This window comes from Amblyomma maculatum, chromosome 2 (genome assembly GCF_055883805.1).
Source record: "Amblyomma maculatum isolate TAMU_Amacu chromosome 2, ASM5588380v1, whole genome shotgun sequence".
In the NCBI taxonomy this organism is placed as follows: Eukaryota; Metazoa; Arthropoda; class Arachnida; order Ixodida; family Ixodidae; genus Amblyomma; species Amblyomma maculatum.
In genome coordinates, this window is record NC_139345.1 from 108,527,777 (window position 1) to 108,550,414 (window position 22,638).

General features: G+C 48.4%; 1 protein-coding gene across 4 annotated transcripts in view; it reads left to right on the plus strand.

Annotated features, from left to right (window-relative positions):
* The window catches only part of ctrip (E3 ubiquitin-protein ligase ctrip), a 118,144-nt gene that overhangs the window by 88,571 nt on the left and 6,935 nt on the right, over window positions 1-22,638 (plus strand). For all 4 annotated transcript variants that reach the window (XM_084595023.1, XM_084595022.1, XM_084595024.1 and 1 more), the window contains 10 exons: window positions 1,718-1,917; window positions 8,550-8,707; window positions 9,188-9,339; window positions 10,626-10,768; window positions 11,159-11,312; window positions 12,140-12,238; window positions 14,785-14,893; window positions 16,716-16,993; window positions 19,669-19,992; window positions 22,416-22,614. In XM_084595023.1, coding sequence (XP_084451149.1) covers window positions 1,718-1,917; window positions 8,550-8,707; window positions 9,188-9,339; window positions 10,626-10,768; window positions 11,159-11,312; window positions 12,140-12,238; window positions 14,785-14,893; window positions 16,716-16,993; window positions 19,669-19,992; window positions 22,416-22,614 — 1,816 coding nt within the window. The remainder of the gene's footprint in view (window positions 1-1,717; window positions 1,918-8,549; window positions 8,708-9,187; window positions 9,340-10,625; window positions 10,769-11,158; window positions 11,313-12,139; window positions 12,239-14,784; window positions 14,894-16,715; window positions 16,994-19,668; window positions 19,993-22,415; window positions 22,615-22,638) is intronic.

Sequence of the window (22,638 nt, forward strand, 5' to 3'; positions counted from 1 at the left end):
AGGAACGCTAGACAAGATGAGACTTCTGGAGAAAAGGCGCAGTATCCGTCACACTTTCTCCGACAAGTGTGCGTTTGGACTGTAAGCCATCGCTCCTGCCACGTGGCGCTCCTTGCCGTGCGTTCATTGCAGATGGCAGGAACGCTAAAAAAGATAAGACTTCTGATTGGTCACTTCGAATTATGCGGATGGTGGCGTCACCTCTCCGTTGACCAATCATGTGCGCTGCTTGCGAAGACAGCTCTCAAGGCGAAAGCCTTTAATGGCTCAAGCTGTCGTGGACAAAATGTGTCCCGCTTTTGCAGCGGCTCTGATTGGCCCGAGATGACGTCATAGAGGTCTCGGCCAATCATAGAGCACCACCACAGTATGCGCGAATACATGCAAATATGGCCATATATCAATCAATGGTCAGTTACTAATTAATGAATTAATTACAGAATAATGACTAGGTGATTAGATAACATATAATTGATGAATTGCCTACTTCATGATGAAATAATTAATGACTAATTGATTAATTACTAATCGGTGCCAGTTGCATAGCAAAATGCGGCACTTGGGCTTTCGCTTTTCACTACTTTAGTTGCTAAAGTCCCTCGTAATTTTTTTTTTCCTGCATTTCTCAAACACTTGACAGCGGAGAAGCCTGTGACAAAAACGTAAAAAATGCCGAGTGCTGCTTTCGCCATTCCTACATCGTATAAAGTGCAATCAACCTTTTTCCAGTCGCGTGCGTGGCACGAGCACCGTGGTCATGCCGCGCTCATGACGGGCGTGGGGTCAGTATGGGATCAAAAGTGGGATCAAAGGGGGAAATTTGAAACCATCGAAACAGTCTACAGACGCCACTGCTAGATGACGCCTCCTCTCTCTGGAATCCCGGTGCTCACAGTGCTGAATATTAATGAGACGGTAACTACCAATTTAAGATGAAATTTGCTTGGATCTGAATATAATAAGGGTGGAAATCTTAACATGATAAAATCGGAGGCAAAGAGCTCACTATATGTGTGGATTTTTACGGTATTCTTTTCTTATTATCAAATACAAAGATATCTTTCTTATAAACTATAAAAATGTAAAACATTTGTGTTTTGAGGAAAACGAAAAAAAAAAATGAACAGAGATGGAATTTATTCAGCTCGTTTGCACCTTTTAGAGTGGAATGACCCAGGGAGTGAATAAATAAGTAATTATCAAGGAGATAGGCTGTAGACCTCCAAAATGTTTTTAAAACTTTGCTTCTTCTCATGATTTTTGCCCCCTCACAGGGACTGCAAGAAATGTCTGAATTAACTGAGTTTTTTATTTAACTGAACACAGTAAAAAAAAGATAATAATAATAATAAAAAAAAGAAATCGGGTTCAGGCAAAAAATGTTATTGGGAGAATTTGCTGCGCATGACCCTCACTTCAGCCTGCTGTTGCACCGTGTTTTATAGTTCCCTGCGAGATGGCAGCACAGCGTTCACACGACTTAAAGCATTAAATTATAAACAGTTATATTGTGAGCAGAGATCAAAAGTGAAATGGCACCCTATCCTGCCTTCCACATTTCAAGAACAGCCCAAATGGCTTGCAGCAATTCTGCATGGCCGTGTATAGTTTTGAATTTTGCGTTGCACGCACTCCCCTGAGGTCATTATCAGAAGAGGCTCTCGTATTACCTACTGCATGCCCATGCAAACAACTCTTTGCTCTTTTGTCTGTGCAGGCTGCCATGATGATAAACCAGGGTCAAGCGCGGCACAAGCTGCAATTCCTGATAGGGGACCACCCGCTGCCGTATGGCATGACAGTGTACCAGGCCATTCGGCAGTACAGCGGTGCCAGCCCTGACGGCCAGGAGACGGACACAGATTCTGAAAACCCGATGGGCTACGCCAACATTTGGGTGCAGACGCATACCATATGGTAAGGGCGGTGTAAGCTCACGCTATTACGTCCGTGCGGTAGCCGGCCGATTTTTCCGACCCCAGTAACTTGCATTTGGATTTTATTGAAGAACCATCGTGCATCTCACAAGAATGTATGCGTGTCCACAACAGATATTGTGGACTCAACGGAGTCATAAAGTGTGGTTTTTCTTTCTGGAATAGTGTGGAGATAATTCAACTTTTGTTTTTTATCTGCAATAGACGAGTTGGTGTTGGGGTCTCAGCTAATTGGCTTTTCACAGCTATGAAAGGCGCTATCTTGGATTTAAGGGGGGAGGCTACCCTTGAACACCAACTTTTTTATTTCTTGATCCCCCGCGTTCTCGCGGAGCGCGCGCTTTGCCCAATCGCAGCCTTGAATTCGAGCGCGGGAAACTTGAAAGCCGCCACGAGGCTCCCAATCGGAAGCAAGCCACGCCTCGACCGCGCCGCCGTCGCCACCGCCGAGGGTGGCAGAAGAAAGCACAAGAATTCACAAACAAAACAAGACCAAGATGGCGGCGCTCAGTTCGGCGAGAGAGGAATGGCGCGCGCGCGAAGTTTGGAAATTTTCGGCGCTTGCTCGCTGCTCCGCGGCTGCCGCCGCTTGTTAAATAATTAATTTCGAGTATTTCTACGGCGAGTTGGGCATCGATAATTACAGAAATGGTAGTTTATAAGACATACTACCGGAATATATTGTCACGGACAACAGGGCTAGACTTGACTAAAACGCCGGGACGAAGCTGTACCAGCAGGCGAAGTTCGGCACACAGCACGCGAGAGTCAACTTCAGTGTCCTCTTCTTCCAGGCGCATGCAAGAACATGGGGACACCACCAGGTGGCATTACTCCCCCTCTTAAAAAACGAAATAAGGGACGGAGCGCGAGCGATGGCCAATGTAAGCGAAACGAAAGACCAGCACATGGACAGCATAGATAACGGAGGCGGGGTAAGGTGCCCTACGCGACAACGAAACAAGCGCATAGCGCACTACCGCGTGAAATAGGGCTTCATGCGGACAACGTGCACGACCTCGGAGCGTGGTTGCCGACGCGAGGGCTGCACAGTACCCACTGGACGAACTTCGTAAGTCACTTCCGTGACTCGGCGCAGAACTTCGTAAGGTCCGAAGTAACGAGAAATCAGTTTATCACACAAGCCGGGCCGACGCACCGGGGTCCACACCCAAACTTTCTCTCCAGGATGGTATGCGACGTGTCGGTGACGGAGGTTGTAGCGGCGTGCATCCGTGCCCTGCTGTTGTTGAATGTGAATGCGGGCGAGTTGACGTGCTTCCTCAGCGCACTGAGCAAACTGCTCGGCGTCTGGCGTGAGTGGATGATCATCTGTGCAGCTCGGAAGCATGGCATCCAACATCGTCTGAACGTCACGTCCGTAGACTAGGCGAAATGGTGTAAAACGCGTCGTCTCTTGGGTGGCCGTGTTGTAGGCATATGTGATGTAGGGGAGAATTTCATCCCAGTTTTTGTGCTGCGAGTCTATGTACATTGCAATCATGTCGACGATGGTTTTGTTGAGTCTCTCCGTGAGGCCATTCGTCTGCGGGTGATATGCAGTAGTTTTTCGGTGGCTGGTATGACTAAGCTCGAGCACGTCATGCATGAGCTGTGCCGTAAACGCGGTGCCTCGATCGGTTACGACTAGGGACGGTGCACCATGACGTAACACGATTTGCTGCATAAAGAATTGGGCGATCTCAATTGATGTGCCCCGCTGCACTGCCTTGGTTTCCGCATAACGTGTGAGATAGTCAGTCGCGACTATAATCCATTTGTTACCCATCGATGACAGCGGAAATGGGCCCAGTAGGTCGATGCCGACTTGGTCAAACGGCGACCGAGGTGGAATAATAGGTTGGAGCAAACCCGCGGGCTTGAGAGGAGGCACCTTTCGACGCTGACACTCGCGGCAGCCTCTGACGTAGCGATGGACAGCGTCAGAAAGTTTAGGCCAATAATAGGCTTGACGAACTCGAGCGAGTGTGCGTGCAAAGCCCAAGTGGCCGGATGTGGGCTCATCGTGGCAAGCAAAAAGGATATCGTCGCGAAGGTCGGCCGGCACGACAAGGAGGTGCGCTCGATCAACAGTGCTGGAGTTTTTCTTGAATAAAACGCCATTCCGAAGACAGAATGCAGACAGGTGCCTTCCAAACTGACGGGGGACGTCAGCAGCGCGACCCTCCAGGTGGTCAATGACAGGTCGAAGTTCTGGGTCAGCTCGCTGTCGGGTCATTATGTCTGAGGCATTCACTAGTCCAAGAAACCCTCTGTCATCCGTGACGTTATCGACAAATCCGATGGGTGCCCGGGAGAGCGCGTCAGCATCTTCGTGCTTCTGACCAGATTTGTACACGATGGAGTAATCAAATTCTTGGAGGCGAAGGCTCCATCGTGCTAGGCGCCCCGATGGGTCACGGAGATTGGCCAGCCAACACAAAGAATGGTGGTCAGTAACGACTTTAAACGCACGGCCATAGAGGTAAGGCCTAAATTTCATAGTTGCCCACACAACCGCGAGGCATTCCTTTTCCGTAGTGGAATAATTTGTTTCAGCGCGGGAGAGCGTGCGGCTGGCATACGCAATGACCCTTTCCACGCCAGCTTGGTGTTGTACGAGTACAGCGCCAAGGCCGATGTTGCTGGCGTCGGTGTGGACTTCGGTGGCAGCGTCTTCATCAAAGTGCGCAAGAACAGGGGTAGTTTGCAGTCGTCTGCGCAGCTCCGCAAAAGCCTCCTGTTGTTCGGCGGCCCACACGAACTGTGTATCATCCCGCGTGAGGCGGGTCAGGGGTGCGGCTATCTTGGAAAAGTCGGCGATGAAGCGGCGGTAGTACGCACACAAACCCAGGAAACGTTTTAAACTCCTCTTCGTGGCAGGAACGGGAAATTTGGCGACAGCGGCAGTTTTGTCGGGGTCTGGCCTAACGCCTGCGGCACTCACAAGATGACCGAGAAACTTCAACTCTTTGTAGCCAAAGTGGCACTTCTCGGGCTTGAGCGTCAAGTCAGCTGACCGGAGGGCGTCTAATACTGCGCGAAGGCGTTCGAGGTGTTCTCCAAAGGTTTCAGAGAACACGACAACGTCGTCGAGATAAACTAAACAGATTTGCCATTTGAGGCCGGCGAGAACGGTGTCCATCATGCGCTGAAAAGTAGCCGGCGCTGAACATAGGCCGAATGGCAGCACTTTAAACTCATACAGTCCATCTGGGGTGACAAAAGCTGTTTTTTCGCGGTCCCGCTCATCGACCTCAATCTGCCAGTACCCGCTCTTCAAGTCAATGGAGGAAAAGTACTGGGCACGGCGAAGCTTGTCGAGCGAATCGTCGATACGAGGCAGCGGTTAGACGTCTTTTTTAGTGATGTCGTTCAATTTTCGATAATCAACACAGAAGCGAAGGGTACGATCCTTTTTTTTCACCAGCACGACAGGGGACGACCACGGACTGTTGGAGGGTTGGATGACACCATCACGAAGCATCTCCTGAACCTGTGTCTGAATCGCTTCACGTTCCGTCGTTGAGATGCGGTACGGCTGCTGGCGTATAGGGCGGGCATCGTCGGGAGTAATTATGCGGTGCTTCACAAGAGGCGTTTGCCGAATTTTCGATGACGTCGCGAAACAAGCACTGTATTTTAGAAGGAGAGAACGCAGATCGTGCTGCTGTGTTTCCGAGAGATCTGTACTAATATCCAGACGATCAAGGGATGGGCGCACATTTTCAACTTCTCCAAATGTAAAACATTCAGAAACGTCCGCTAAGGCGTCGGCGAATGCGATTGCAGTAGCGCGGAAAAGATGGCGGGGTTCGTTCGTAAAGTTAGTCACCAGGAGTTTAGATCGGCCGTTACGCAGATGGATGAGACTCCGCGCCGAGGTGACGCCGTGGGTGAGCAAAAGGGACTGGTTGCCCTCAGCGACCGCCGTTCCGTCACGTAGTTCATCGCAGTTAACAGTCACAAAAACACTAGAACGTGGCGGAATAGAAACGCTCTCGGCAGAAATTCGAAGAGGGGCACGGCTTTGGCGGTCTGCGGTGTCAGTATCATCAGCTTTCTCGGTCGAAAAGGTCACGGTGCGCTTCCGGAGATCGATAATGGCCCCATACTCCCGGAGAAAATCGACACCAAGGATACAGTCGCGGGAGCAGTCAGGTATCACAAGGCAGCTGACAACAAACGTGGAGTTGCGAATTTGGACTCTCGCCGTGCACTGACCGCTCGGAGTTACGACATGTCCGCCAGCGGTTCGAATCTGCGTGCCAGACCATGGCGTCATCACTTTCTTTAGAAGCGCCGCTAGCTTCCCGCTTAAAATCGAAAAATCAGCACCAGTGTCTACCAATGCGCTAACCTAATAGCCGTCGAGCAGCACGGGTATATCCAGCGAGAGTCTGTCTTCACGTGTACGAACTGTCGTCGGGGCCGTCAAGTCGCGGTCACTCACAGGTCGCGTTGTCGGGGGGTCTTCGTCGCGTCGATTTGAAGCGGCCTCGCCCCCTGAGGTCGCTGTCTTTAGTTTTCCCGGCTCGGACTAGGCGACCGTCGCTGCGCCATCCCGGATGAGCTGGGCTGCGAGGATAGTCGGCGTGGAGACGGAGATCGTGACTGTCGTCTAAAAGTTGGCGCCATGCGCTGCTGGGCTACGTAGTCTTCAATATCCCGGGGTCGTTGGCCTAAAGGAGGGTTACGCATGTCGATGGGGAAACCCTTCAGTCCCAGTTGTCGATATGGGCACTGTCGATACAGGTGACCAGCTTCCCCGCAGTGGAAGCACAGGCGCTGCCGATTTGGGGCACGCCACAGGTCTGCCTTTCGCTGGGGTGGTCGGCGGTTGTCGATGTACGGCTCGGGGTGGGCTGAATAAAGTGAGCCTTGGTCGGGTGGCAGTAATTGCGTGGAATCAGTCGGGGGACGTCGCAAGATGTCCGCATACGTTGGCCGACAGGACTCGGTGGAAAAGGATGGCGGGTTAGCAGCTGGTACCGAAGGCCGAAGTGCTTGCTGGAGTTCTTCTCGGACAATACTAGCGACAGAGCTGACCGTCGGCTGGGGAGCACCGAAAAGCTTCTGGAGCTCTTCACGCAAAATGGAGCGGATGATGTCGCGAAGAAGATCCGGACTAGCCCCGAAGGCCGAATGCGGCTCAGTGAGCGAAGCGGCGAGTACCGGCCTGTCGTAGGTCGCAGACCGCTGCTGGAGCATCCTTTCCATCGTGATTGCTTCCGAAACAAACTCGGCAACTGTGCTCGGCGGGTTGCGCACGAGCCCAGCGAACAGTTGTTCCTTAACGCCGTGCATGAGATGGCGCACCTTTTTCTCTTCGGGCATGGCCGGGTCAGATCGTCGGAACAACCTAGTCATGTCCTCCACGTACATGGTTATGGTCTCGTTCGGCATCTGTATTCGAGAGCGTAAGGCCCTTTCCGCTCGTTCTCGGCGATCCGGGCTGGTGTAGGTGTCCAGGATGCAGCGGCAGAACTCGCGCCACGATGTTAGCACGCCTTCACGATTCTCGTACCAAGTACGAGCGCCATCTTCCAGGCTAAAGAAGACGTTCCTGAGCTTTGCGGTGTCGTCCCACTGATTAAATGCGGCGACCCGTTCAAACTGGGTGAGCCAGTCTTCGACGTCTTCCGTCTGACAGCCGTGGAAAGTCTTAGGCAGTCGTGGGCTCTGTAGAGTGTAGTACGTTGGAGTTTGTATGACAGGTCGAGGGGCGGCTGCGGTGGTGAATTCCAACGGCCCGTGCTCAGGTGGTAGGCCTAGGTTCCTCCGGCTAGCGCGGTGAACAGGAGTGTCGATTGGCACAGGACCTGAATCCTGGGTATGCGGAGGAGTGCGGGACATATACTGGGATCGATACCCTGCGCCGACACCAAAATATGTCACGGACAACAGGGCTAGACTTGACTAAAACGCCGGGACGAAGCTGTACCAGCAGGCGAAGTTCGGCACACAGCACGCGAGAGTCAACTTCAGTGTCCTCTTCTTCCAGGCGTATGCAAGAACATGGGGACACCACCAGGTGGCAATATAATCTTCCAAAAATCGACTGTTTCGCGATTTTTCTGTTTTCAAAGGTCGCGTCCCCCGTTAAATAGAGCTTTTCTGAGAGACTGACTTGAACAGGCCTAGCCATTTGTTCATTTTTGCCACTCCAGTTGATGGCACGCTGTTTGATGCCTTCTAAGTGTTCTACAAAGAAGTACATGTGAGCCAGAGCACACAATTGTGTTGAAATACGGGAGAGTGGCACAGTCTCTGTTTAGATGACACCGCCTGTGATGCAGGACAGATAGAGGGTGAGGTGATTCCAGATTGCTAGACTCTTGTGATGGGTTCCTACACTGTCTTCGTGACCATCGCTGCCCAAACAGACTCTATTCTCATTTGTACAGTATGTGTTCATGGCATGACCTGGAGCCATGTCGCACAGTGGCATTCGTGACAGGGGTTGGTGTGGACGCGACGAAAGCATAGGTCCTTTTAGATTGAGGTGCAATAGAATTGAGAAATATGCTGGAGGCAGTGCGACGGTAAATGCATCAGTGAGGCAGTGTAATGTTGTAGAGGTAATTAAGGTATGGTTGTTTCCCTTGGCAGGTACCGTCCTGTTCCTGAAGACGATCGCAGTGGTGCAGCCTCCAGTTCATCTAGCCGAGCAGGTCAGGCATCATCAGCCCCAAGCCTTTCTAGTCGCCGAAACAAAAGCTCTTCAGGCTCCAAATCTGCTGCCAAAAAGAAAGATGATCTCTGGAATGGTGAGGCTAACTTTAGCTGCACGATAGTGCGTTATCTCATAGGCTGGCTGACATTGTAATGTTCCCATGAATAGGCTAGCTTTATGTTGTGCGGTTGTGGACCGAAAAGAAAAAAACGTGCTTTTGATGTCTGTAAAGAACTAGCTGTGGAAGGTCGTGAAAAAGTGTGGAGCGAACTGAAGCTCATGATGTTTTGCACATTGAAAACCTCTTCTACTCATTTAAATCATTGAGTCTTTACCATATGACTGCATGGCACTGTCACTGGAAAGGTCTCCATTTTCTAGAAACTGCCTGAAATCATCATTGAAGACCTATCACTGTCTAGCACTTCATGATGTGTATGTGTAAAGTTTTAGTTGTAAAGTTGGATTGTTATACATAATTGAGCATTATTGTAGGTTGAGTGCATCATTCTTTATGCACTATAAAACCCTATATAACTAACTGATCTCTTTGTGCCCAATTCTATTTTTGCAGAAGGGGTTGTTCCCGACACTGTCTCGCTCCTGCATCAGCACCTCAGTGCCACATTGCCCGAGTCGGTCACTATTCAGGACCCATCTCTGCCTGTGATTGCCTTGCTCAGGGTTGTCTATGCTCTGTCACAGTATTGGGGTCACCTCTATGAGGTATTTGCCATTTGTTTTTTTTACCGTGATGAAAATTTTGACAGAGATAAGGGGCAAGGGGGTAGGGACAAGTGTGTTAGACGATTTTACCAGTTTCTGAACTCCTGGACTAGTTAGTGCTTTCATACTAAAAGAAATAATGGTGGGCATGTAAACTCTGTCTTTAAGGGTACTACACAATAGCATTGATGGCTGCCGCCTGTCGCTCCACTGGCAGTTTCTTGTTCACTTGTATGCAGTCTCTGCTCTCTTACAATCTCCTAATTTTTACCTCTAATATTTCTCTTATTCTTAATAGCATACAGTCCTAAACTAGTGCTAACTAATGGTTGTAAGCGACCACTTGACTTATACATATAGCCCTGCTTTAACCATTCCATGTGGCCTTGCCTGCGTGGCTTACAGGTAGCATGCCTGACTTGGCATGTAAGAGCCCTGGAAAGTTTATTCCTGTCCAACCCCTCCCCAACTCATTACATCGAACAACCTATCGGCGAATCGGTGCCTGGCCATGTCACCTGCCCAATGTCACCTGCCAGAGCCTTGCCCGTGATTTCGCGCTCACAATACCAGATTTTCTGCTATCGCATTAAAATGGAGAACCTAAGCGGCTGAGTAGCGCAAGTGATGCTCGTTTTGTGTGCGTGTGCGTGTGTGTGTGAGAAAGAGAGAGAGACCCAACAAGTTTCATGCCATGTTTCACTAGCTCGACGGCCACCGCACTTTGGTTGAAAATCTTTGTGTCGTTGCCTTGTGGGAAAGTAACAAACTAGGCCAAAACTAAGAGTTACGTGCACAGCCTCATAACCATACCACCTTGTAACTATGCAACCGACATGCGGCAGCGCATAGTTGGAATTATCCATAGCAGAACTAACCCGCATTCGAATTAATGGGCTTTTTGTACGCACACTTCTATGATTATTCAGATTATTGAGGTTCAAATTTATGTGCTTTCACTGCAATGTGTCCTGGTTTCATTTACCAGTTTTCTTGGCTAGATACTTTAGCTGCAGTAGCTTAGCAAAACACTAGTTTTGCTGTTGTAGTGGCTACATTGTTACGTGCTCACGGATACTGAACCGTAACTGGAGTGCGTGGGTTTTGAACATAGAGTTGGTAACCATGGTAGCTTAGTCGCATCGGAATGGGAAACCCCACAAACCGTACCATAAAATTTGAGCTTCCCAGTCTTTCTGTACTCTCCTTTGCAGGTGTGTTTTATGTGATGCCAAAGGCTCAGTTGCAGTGGCTGTAACATGCATTGTGTTTCCATTTCTTTGCAGCTTCATTCCTACCAGCCTGCCCTTCCCAGGTCAGAGTTTGTCAATAGCAAACTGACAGCCAAAGCTAATCGGCAGCTGCAGGACCCCCTTGCCATCATGACTGGCAACATCCCATCTTGGCTCACTCAAGTGGCCTACGCATGGTGAGCAGTTGGTGAAAACCCTTTCCTGAAAAATGAAAAAACTATGAACACAAATGCGCAACTTCTTACTGGTCTGGCTAAAAGGCTGTAAAATATAAAAATTTGAAGAGAGTTAGTCTTCTAGCGACTGGCGGCGAGTTGTTTAGATTATGCTACATGTAGCTCAGAGTGCGCCATTCTTCAGCGCAGATGGCTGAATTAATTACCTGTGACCCGTGGTAACAGTGAATGTGATAATAAAGATTTTTATATGATGTGCGCTTTATTTCTCGCAAATTTTGTCTGGTCTCATGCACTGTTACCACACTGTTATATTTTTTATGTAGGCGTTTTTCCAGTGCCTGCCAATGTGGCCTGATACGATTCACTTTCATTGTGCCTTTGTTGCAGCCCCTTCTTGTTTCCGTTTGAGACTCGGCATCTCCTCTTCTACACAACTTCATTTGACCGGGACCGTGCCCTGCAGAGGTTATTGGACATGACGCCTGACCTCTCTGGTTCGGACAACAGCGAGAGAGTCACTCCACGATTAGACCGCCGCAAGGTGTGTTTTGAGAGGGCCATATGTTCCAGACTTGGCAATGGATGTCAGAAAACAATCTGCACCTTTAGAACGTGAATGTGATTCCTCAAACTTGAGCACAGGTACAGTTGCTGACCAATTTTTCAGATACGGCGGAGCCAGGGAAATGGTCCGAATAACCGACTAGTTCGAAAAACCTGTGAACTCTTCTCTGTGAAAAGTAACTTTGCCGCTCCCCATGTTTCGTTTATATGTCGATAATAGAGGGCTATGGCATAGTATGATCTGCTACTGTGGTCGGCTTCGGTGCACTAACATGATCTGATGCAGCGGGCTCTGCCGCCAATGCTCACACGCTGGTTATCCCGACGCAGCAGGCATGCGCGTTGTCGGGAGACATGAGACTCCTTCAAGGCGATCTGCGCATGCACATTGGCACCCCCAGAAGCATGTCTAGCTAAACTATGGCCACTATCTCTCCAGTTAGATAGCCAGAGTCATGCTTTTTTGTCATGTCCATAGCAGTCCACTTCTTGACCTTTTGGCCTAAACACTATTGGTGCCAATTTTAGTCCGAAAAATTAAACTTTGGTTTTCGCAGGGTCCAAAATATTGGTCATGAAACTGTATACATTCCTATGTGGCATATGACTTTTCCTGAATGAACTCTAATTATTGTGCAAGTCCGAAAAAATTGGTCGACTACTGTATAGAGTTCATGTAATTTCTTTGTGTATAAGTTTTATCATTCATTTATCGTTCATCTTGCTGATAATCGGTCAGTGAAGTCACGTTTTGTTGCTATTAGTGACTGTGCACTAATTCTTGTTGGTTCATTTTCTGCACAGAGGACGGTTGCACGTGATGACCTGCTCAAGCAGGCAGAAGTGGTCATGCAAGACCTTGGCAGTTCAAGGGCACTGCTTGAAATTCAGTACGAAAACGAGGTGAGCTGTGTGGTTCAGCTATGACATGTTGATTGCCTATACAGTTGAATCCCGCTATAACGAAATTCACGGTGCACGAAAAAAAATTCGTTCTCGCGGAACTTCGTTATCGCAAAAATTTGACGTGAAACGCAGAAAGAATTGCCCAAGCAGCAGCAAAGGCGTTTAATGCCAAAAATCTGTAAGCTTGGTTTGCTTACGCTTCACGGCGAGCAACGCCGTCACGCGATTTTCGCACTCTGTCAGCAAACCCATTGCAACATCGTCGTCTCGGACAGCAACGAAATTCCTGATGACATCAAAAGCGTCCATCACCTGTACGGCGGTTGCCGCAGCCGGCGCTTCCTGTACGTCGTCGTCTTCTTCATCGGAAGAGTCCTTATCATTCCGGGCAGCTTTTATGATCTGCTCATCACTCACATCTTCGTGAACAACAACACAAGCGTCAGCGCCGATGTATTCGTCGAGCTCGAGATTAGGCGGCACGGTTCCTATTTCTCCCAGCGTTTTCCAGGCGGCTGCGATCCCCGGAGCCGGTGGCGCCTCTTCGTCGTCGTCTGTAACGCCTGGTGTTAGGCCAGCAGAGTGTACGGGTCGACCTTCGGCAAATCCGGCGTGCCTGAAACAGTTCACAATTACTGAGCGCCCCAGTGTGCTCCAGGCAGCAGACATAATCTGCAGTGCCACGTACAAGTCCACTTTCGTGTCTCGGCCGGTTTCAGTGTTAAAAAGCAGCCGCTGAATTAACCTCCCGCGGTAAGCGCTCTTCAGGCTAAGAATCACGCCCTGATCGAGAGGCTGTAAGACAGACGTGCAATTGGGAGGGAAAAACCTCAGCTCCGTGTTAGTGAGCTTGACTTCGTCGGAGTGATGCGCTGAACAATTGTCCAAAAGCAAGCAAACTTTACGGCCCTGCCGCTTCATGTCGCGGTCGAATGCCATCATCCACTCGGTGAAAATAGCGCGGGTCATCCATGACTTGTTGTTCGCCTTGTACTGCACAGGTAGGCTACGAGTTCCCTTAAAACAGCGCGGCTTGGCACTTTTGCCTATGACTAACGGCGGACGCTTGTCCGAGCCATCCATGTTTGTGCAAAGCAGCACTGTGATGCGTTTTTTGCTGTGTTTGCCGCCGTGACAGCGCTGCCCCTTGAAGTCGAGCGTCCTAGCCGGCAACATCTCGTAGAATAGCCCGGTCTCGTCGGCGTTGTAAATGTCTGCAGGCGCGAAGTTGCTTAAAATTCCGGCCATGTTACTCGCCTTCCAAGCAGCTGCTCCGTCCACGTCTGCTGACATTGACTCGCCGCACAACACTTTTCCAACGATGTTATGGCGGGCCTTGAAACGGTTTAGCCAGCCAATGCTGGCTTTAAAATCATCAATGCCAAGTAGGCATGCATAGTTCAAGGCTTTCTGCTGGACGATGCTTCCGGACAGGGGGACGTTGCTGGCTCGTGCTTCCACAAACCACGCATGCACTGCTTTGTCCAACTCTTCATGGAGGGGCCGCGTCACCTTTTTGTGCTTCGAGGATGTGCCTGAAGCAAGTGCCATTCTCACGCTGTCCTTATTGCCTAGAATCGTTGACAGCGAACTTGCAGGAATTCCGAAGTCTTCAGCAATTGCCGCTTTCTTCCTTCCGCTTTCTGCTTGGGCGATTATTTGAGCTTTTTGCTCAAGGGAAAGAGTTTTGCGTTTTTTCACTTGCGTTGCCATCGTGTCCTGCGGATGAAAACTCGTCGTTGTCGAAGAGAAAGGCAGCGAGTGAACAACGCGACCACGACACAAAGCCAAAATGGCGGAACTGCAATCACGTGATTTCATGCTTAATGTGGCTTTGGATTTGACTTGGACTTCTCGCCTATAAAACTAGTTTCGGTTTCGATTTTGAACGCGAAAATTTCGTTGAAGCGGAAACGCTCTGCAAAAATGGTTCGTTGTGCAGAGAAATTTAGGCCATTAATTCTTATAGGATACTCGCGGGGAATAAAAAATTATTCGTTGTCGCGGAAATTTCGTTGTGGCGGTATTCGTTGTGGCGGGATTCAACTGTAATACTTGCCAGATATGTACACTCGACATTAAATGAAATGGAAACGGAAGAAGGTTCTGTAGTTAAGACCAATTGCCAGCACACTTGGCTTCCACGTGAATGTTTTGTTATTCTTGTGTTCGCATTAGTCACCCTCTTTTCATTTCATTTCATTTGAATATTATTTATAGTCCAGGGCATGCTGCCATTCCAGTCATTTAATTTTAGTGTCTAGTGAAACGTGAACACAAGAGCTCTTAGCATTTCGGTTGTTTGAACATCATGGTTTGATAAAGGTACTTAATAAACTGTCCATTTTAATCATTACATCTGCACCATGCTCTGTGTAGCTGCACTCAGAGCACCTTATGCCTTGAGTTAATCCTTGTGTTTTAGCACGGTTTGTACATTCATGCCAGCATGAATGCAGAGTTGTGGCTTTCTCTTTATTCGACTAAACTACATTAGTCCCTACTAAGCTAGTTTGTATATGCTTTTGCTCAATACTTTGCAGGTTGGCAGTGGTCTTGGTCCCACATTGGAGTTCTATGCGCTAGTCTCCAGGGAACTGCAGCGGGCAGACCTGGATATGTGGAGAGGAGAGTCAGTTTCTGTCCTCAAGGGTATGTGCTATAATTTTGCTTATACTGAATTGTGGATGTCTCCTTGAAAATGTCACTAAGAGTACAGCAGTTTCTGTGTTCGTCGAACTGTATGCCGTACCCTTGCTAGGGAGCTCCTTCCGGTGGCACACCCACAATGACTTTGCGTGCATAGAGCCTGCTGGGGGTGCTCCAACACATTTTCAAGTCAACGCACGCTTGTTCCTAAAATTTCGAGCAAGTACCCAAACTGTGCAAACGCGCCCCCCTAACTTCACAGATAATTTCAAATTTACACTCTGTTTCACACACTCGAGGCAGGCGGTGTCCAGCCAGTAGGCTGGCATTTTGACAGTGCTTTTGAGGTATGTTCCAAGCAACCATGGTGTTGCTTGTGGGCTCCTCCTTTTGGCTCTTCCTCAGCGTGATGACGATCTAATAGTTCTAACGCACGGACAACATGACAGCTCACTGTAGCCACTATAGCCAAAACTGTACTTGATGGCAATTTTCATTCACTAAAGCTTGCTAAGGCTGCCGGCGATGGGCTGCGGACGACATTGTTGTCGGTCGCTGCAGCCAAGACTGAAGGTGTTGGAGGCGCAGCAGCGTAGTGCTCCTTGGCTTCGTACCAGAAAAGAAAAATGTTATCAGGACTGCCTGTTACAACAGTAGCATGCCTGCACAAGTGCGAAGCTTTCAGAAATTGCGCCTCCCGAGGGTGCACCAGGCGACGAACTGCACTACTTTGCCTGCGCTACTTGTCGCTAGGCCTAGTCAGTTTCGCTGGACGGCACTTTGGAACGGTTCAGTGCTGTAATAATTTAAAGTTCGTCTTTCGTCACCATTTTACTCCCAATCCCATCTCATTATAAAATAAGCTCTATAAGGTGTGTGTTCGGTGAGTCCTCGGTCTGCTATAATTTGCTCTCCATAAGCGCCACCTGCTTTGCTTACAGATTCGCTAGAGAATCAATAGAGTGCAACGCGAAAATTTGGTATCCCTACCCCTTTAACTGTGTTCTTCGCATGAGGTGTAATGCATTAATGAAGTGCAGGCGAGTTCATTCAAGGTCCGAGGGACTTGTATTTCTTATATAAGGTAGTGTTTTGAGGCTGAGTTTCTGCAGCAAAGTCATGTAGCACCTGCCATCACTGGTGGGTGAAAAAAATTGCTAGAATAAAAGGTGTTCTGAACAGTGAAAATGGTGCATACTCCCTTGTTATTTTTTAATTAGTAACTGCCAACTAGCTTAACAAAAGGCTGTTCAATGATTTTTCAGTATGCTATACCATCATCACTAGTAGCCAGCAGTGGATGTAATGTGATCATATGCTGCTCCGTTGCTTTATCATGCTATTATTGCTATAGTTCTTTTATTCCACAGAATTTCTCATCTGCCCAGTTTGCTATTGAAAAAAGGTTCACTAAGTTGCAGGCAATTCAGAGCTTCTTTCTTGTTACATCACCCATCTTTAGTGAGGTGTTCAGATAAGGCAGAATGATGAACTGAAATGATGGCAGCTGTGTACGTACTCAGTTTTTCTTTATTGTGGAATGCTTCCAGTCAGAAAATATCGCATGCGCAGTAAATTTGGATTATGCGTTGAATTTTACGACGACGTGGGTCAACAGTAGCCTTTGTGGTACACAGGAAGTCGTGTGGGGCTTGCAGGTTATCACCATGCTTGGATCGCAGGCTTTTTTGTCGTTGTTGTTGTTGTTGTTGTTGTTTGTGGTTGTTGTTTGTGGTAAAGGGAGCAAAGTGGATGGATTGCACATCTTGTCTGTCACATATCAGCCTTTTCCTTTGCTCCTTCGTGCATTCTCTCCACAATGCAGGCGGTGAGGAGCCAGTGCGATACGTGCACAGCCCGTGCGGCCTGTTCCCTCTGCCGCTTGGTAGGAGTGCCAAGGTGGGCCATGTGGGCAAGGTCCGCTCTCGCTTTAAGCTGTTGGGCAAGTTTGTGGCCAAGGCTCTCATGGACTCGCGCATGCTGGACCTGCCCCTCTCGTTGGCCATGTACAAGTGGATGCTTGGCCAGGAAGGCTCACTCTCACTGGCCGACATGGACTCCATTGATCCCGGCCTGGCACAGTCCCTGCGACAGCTGCACCAGGTCAGGGGGCCTCCCATTTGCTCGTCACCCCTCACATGTATGCATGGTTCTTAGGGTGTGTTTACTGCTGGTGCAATCGGCGGTAGGGAAGAGGAAGAGATGCTTCGTATATGAAATGAAGGGCAAAGCACCAAATTTTGTTCTTCTTATAGAGATCCTGCCGCGAAGTGTTGCTGCACTAGCAGTTGCTGTGTGTCAGTAATTGCTGTATTTTGTTCTTAGGTAACCCATATGCTGGGAGGCGAGGCTCTGGATGATCCCGCTTCATCATATCAGTGGACAGTAGATTACATTCTTGTTCAGACCAATATGGCATGATCAGAATAGCCTACAGCCACCAACAGCACAGCAAGCAGTGCCTGCTATCGAGACTATACAGAGTGTGCGAGATGCCTGCAACATGGGCTTGAGGTTGCAGGGAAAAAAAATTTAAACATAGCACCGATGTATTTTTCTTTTTTTTTGTAGTTTTTCTCTTACTTGCGATCGACTAAACAGATAATAATAATAATAATAATTTTATTTCACCACCACAAAGTACATGGTGGCAGGATGCCTATAGTAAAAGCTGTCTCTTGGGCAGCTTGACAAGGCCACAGGCACCCAGCCGTTTACTTTGGCAGCAGAAGTAGTACATCATATTTAGAAAAATGACAATACATGTATCACAAAAAACTACATAAGCACATGACAAGTATTCGTCACAAAAACAAAAATAAAACCACATACATAATTATTCACATGCAAAATAAAATCACCATGTAGAATTTTTACTTTCATAATGGAGTGCCGTTCAGATGTCTGGACAATCCAACGAGGATAGTTCTAGATGCACAAAAACTTAAGTCGGTGTTGCGCATTACAGCGGGTGCTGAAAATTGTGTCTGGAAAATTTTTTGGTGGGTGTAGTGTGTGGGGCTTGCATAGTCTGAGAAGGAAATATATACAGTCGCTGACATCGTCAAGGTGCTGAAATAGCATCAGGAAACCAAGCTGTCTGAAAAAAAAAAATGATTTCACAATAAAAACATCAGTTTAAAGATGTCTGAAAAAAATGAATTCGCAATAAAAACATCACTTTATTTAGCGAGTGGCTTTAAAAACTGGTTAATCTGTTTCCGTGTCAATCTCCTCTCCGGGGGCGCCAGCGTGGAAACTGCCCAACGATCAAAGCGGCGCAATGTTTAAATGGAAAGAGACCCGGGACACCAGCAGACCAATTCAAGTAGAGCCTCACTGCTCCCTCGCAACTCTATATCAGCGTCCCTCTGTTTCTTTTTCTCTCTCGCGTGAAAAGGTATTGGTGGCTGCCTTTGTAAGAGCGTTGGATGCAGTCTGGTGCGTGCTTTGGTTTCAAAATGATAAAAAGAAAAAAAAAGACACAACCCTTTCTCACAAGCTTTCTCGGGGGTCGTGTTTACTGGGACACCCATAGTATTGCAAAATGAAAACCAGTGTTTGTTGTCACTGCGGGTCTCTGTGCTGTACGCTTCGATGAATAACCAAAGCACAAATCCATGGATTACTAGTTGTACGCAGTCGTAAACCGATAAGTGTCAAAACGTGACAGCAGGCCTTTGTTTCTCTCCACATGTGTTCTATTGCTTTGCCTTCGTAAGCAGTGCATTATTTTTTCTCTGTGTACGTACTTCAGTCGTTATAGTTATTCAAAAGCTGAAGTTAAATATTAGCACATACAGTACGCGAAATCCATTTAAGATCTGAAATTATTGAAAATTCATCGCAGGAATTCAGTCTCGACTCGCTGGCTCGTCTACTCCATCCTACTTTCGCTTCCTCATTTTAGAACCAGGTGGCGCTCTGTGTTCGATTTTAGGCGCACCTGCTGGGTAGTGCAGGTCCCCTATAAAAGCTTAGGTCTTGTTCATTGTCGTAAGGGCTCGCTGCAGTGGCTCACTGGGTTGGGCACTCGACAGCTGAATCCAAGGATGGAAGTTCACTCCCGGCTGCTGTGGCAGCTTTTCAATAAGGCCCAGAGCAAGGCAGCTGCATACTGTACAATATCAGCCCCAGGTGGTCAAAATTTCAGGAGCCCTCCACTGCAGCATCCCTCTTATCTTGAGTCACTTTGGGATAGTAAAAACAAACACTTGCCGCAAGGGACTGGTTGCGACAGTAGGTTTTTCCTAAGCAAGCACATTTGTAATTTTGGTTAGTTAAGATGAGTGATTTTGTTACACGTTGGCAGCACTGGGTGAGAACTAAAGCCCATACCTTCCACATATAGGGCTTCCTTCCTTCAATTATTATGCAGGTGTTCACGGTGGCAGGGATGCTTTAATTGTGCCCATTGCATCACTATGATAATGCACTTTACAGCTGTGGTACTTGCTGCATTTTAATTGCCACGTGGGTCTGCACAGGTGTGGTGTGCATTTTTTTTTCTCTTCCTTCTTTACTGATGCACAAGCCATCATACCTTCAACAAATCTTCCGCTTTCTGCATTATAAAAATGTTTTTAAGTTACATTGCTGGTGGTTCTTGGTGGTCTTCTAGTTGGGTCTCTGATGTGACATGTTGATTGAATTGCCGCTGATAGTGAGACTTTCATTGCAGTTGTTAGTCCCAGCGGCCATGGGGACATTTCTCGTGCCTTTGGCCCAAAGGGTAATGACGTTCATTACCTTGAAGGCTGTTTGTGGTGCTTGTGCAGGTTGTGCAGGAGAAGCGCAGGCTAGAGCGCGACCGCAGCCTAAGCCCAGCATGCGTTCGCCGGCGGGTGGAGGCCCTGCAGCTGGATGGCTGTCAGGTGGAGCTACTGGGGCTGGACTTCACGCTGCCTGGCGGCGGAGGACAGCTGGAGCTCCGACGAGGGGGTGCCCAGATGGGCGTGACTGTGCACAACCTGGCCCAGTACCTGGCCCTCACAGTCCACTGGGCTGCCCTGGAGGGCGTCCGCCGCCAGATGGAGGCCTTCCGCGAGGGTTTTGAGGCCGTCTTCCCCTTGGCACAGCTCACCCTCTTCTATGCCGACGAGGTCAGTACTGTGCCGCCACATTTGCAACACTGAGCTTCGAAATGTCAATCACAATATTTGCTGCCTGTTTTTTTTTAGATGTTGTCAGGGGCACCACCTTGAGAGGTTGTGTCAGCTCATGGCGGCTTTGCATCTTTTGAGCAGCTCCAGTCACTAACTTCATACAATTAGCATAGGCATTGTGACAGAGATCAACAATGGGGCTTTTCAGCCTTGTCAAATTTGGGGTACACATCACTCAGTACCTGTTCTTCAGCCCCTTAATGCAGTCTGGTTGGTTGAGCATAGTCATTTCCCCTTTCTTTTCACCACAGTAATCTCCTCCTGCATGACACCCATGACAGACAGGTCGCGGCAGAGAGTGCTGACAAAATGTGATCCACTGGAGAAGGTAATGGCAACCCACTCCAGTATTTTTTGCTAATAAAGCCCTATGGCCAGTCACAAAAGCATTAATGATAGGGCCCCGGAAGATGAGCCCCCCAGGTTAGAAAGCATCTCACATGTTACTGGGGATGAACAAAGGGCTATTCCTAGTAGCTCCAGGACGAATGAAGCTGCTAGGCTAAAGCCAAAAGGACGCTCAGCTGTGGATATGTCGTGAAGCGACCGGAAAGTCCGATGTTGCAAGGAGATACATCACATAGCAACATGGAATGTAAGATCTATGATGCAAGGTAAACTGGGTGTCGTCAAGCGAGAAATCTACAGATTGAACATTGATATCTTGGGTATCAGCAAGCTCAAGTGGACCGAAATGGGAGAATTTATTTCCGGCGACGATTATGTCTTTTGTTGTGGGCCACAGTCAGAACTGAGCATGGTCTTACTGATTGGTTCCCGATAGAGAAAGGAGTGAGACAAGGCTGCATACTGTCGCGCTGCCTATTTAACCTATATGCTGAATGCATCATGAGGAAGGTCGGTCTGAACGAGTCTTCAGCTGGAGTGAAGATTGCTGGAAAACGGGTCAACAACCTTAGATATGTGGATGATACTGCTTTAATGGCAGAAAGTGAAGTGGAACTCGAGAGAGTTCTGATGCGCGTGAAAGAAGAGAGTGAGAAGTAAGGACGCTCAGCTGTGGATATGTCGTGAAGCGACCGGAAAGTCCGATGTTGCAAGGAGATACATCACATAGCAACATGGAATGTAAGATCTATGATGCAAGGTAAACTGGGTGTCGTCAAGCGAGAAATCTACAGATTGAACATTGATATCTTGGGTATCAGCAAGCTCAAGTGGACCGAAATGGGAGAATTTATTTCCGGCGACGATTATGTCTTTTATTGTGGGCCACAGTCAGAACTGAGCATGGTCTTACTGATTGGTTCCCGATAGAGAAAGGAGTGAGACAAGGCTGCATACTGTCGCGCTGCCTATTTAACCTATATGCTGAATGCATCATGAGGAAGGTCGGTCTGAACGAGTCTTCAGCTGGAGTGAAGATTGCTGGAAAACGGGTCAACAACCTTAGATATGTGGATGATACTGCTTTAATGGCAGAAAGTGAAGTGGAACTCGAGAGAGTTCTGACGCGCGTGAAAGAAGAGAGTGAGAAGTTTGGGCTTAAACTGAATATTAAAAAGACAAAGATCATGGCGTCTTGCCCTATCAAGTCCTGGAGCATCAATGGACAAGAAGTGGAAGCTGTGACAGATTTTCTCTTCTTGGGCTCCAAGATTACCTCGGAAGGAGACTGCAGCCATGAAATTAGGAGACGCCTGCTTCTGGGAAAGAGAGCCATGGCTAGCCTTGACCGCCTAGTAAAGAGTAGAGACATTAGTCTGCCAACCAAGATCCGTATAACTCATGCTATGGTCTTTCCAGTTGTGATGTATGGATGCGAGAGTTGGACTGTGAAGAAGGCTGACCGCCGAAGAAATGACGCTTTTGAATTGTGGTGCTGCCGGAGACTCTTGAGAGTTCCTTGGACTGCCAGAAGATCAAATCAGTCGATATTGTTGACCATAAACCCTGACTGCTCATTGGAGGGTCAAATTCTAAAGTTAAAGCTCAGCTACTTTGGTTATCTGATGAGAAGAGAGGAGTTGCTGGAGAAAGATTTGATGTTGGGAAAGGTTGAGGGTCGCCGGAGAAGGGGTAGGCAGCGAACGCGATGGTTAGATGGCATCCTCGAGGCGCTGCAGATGAAGCTGTGTGATATTAGGAAGACCGGAAAGCTTGGCGTGATATAGTCCATGGGTCATGAAGAGTCGGACACGACTAAACGACTAAACTGAACTAATCTCCTCCTCTTTGTCAGGTTTGAAACCAGCAGTGTAGAGAAATTTTCCAGCTCCGGAAAGAGAAATATCTGTCTAATGGTGTTGTTTCATATGTAGCTATGTGTTCTCAGTGGAATGCAGTTTGCGGTTTTCAGCTGCTTGGTTGTCTGAACCCGAATGGACCTTTCGTTACAGCTGGAGCAGCTCTTCTGTGGCAGTGGTCCCAGCCTGTGGGATGTCAAGAGCTTGATGGATTGCTGCCGGCCCGACCATGGCTACAGTCATGACAGCCGTGCCATCAAGTTTCTCTTCGAGATCCTCAGCAGCTACAGGGCTGAGGAGCAGAGGGCTTTCCTCCAGTTTGTCACAGGATCCCCCAGGCTGCCTGTTGGAGGTGAGAGGTGTTGCCATTTCTTTA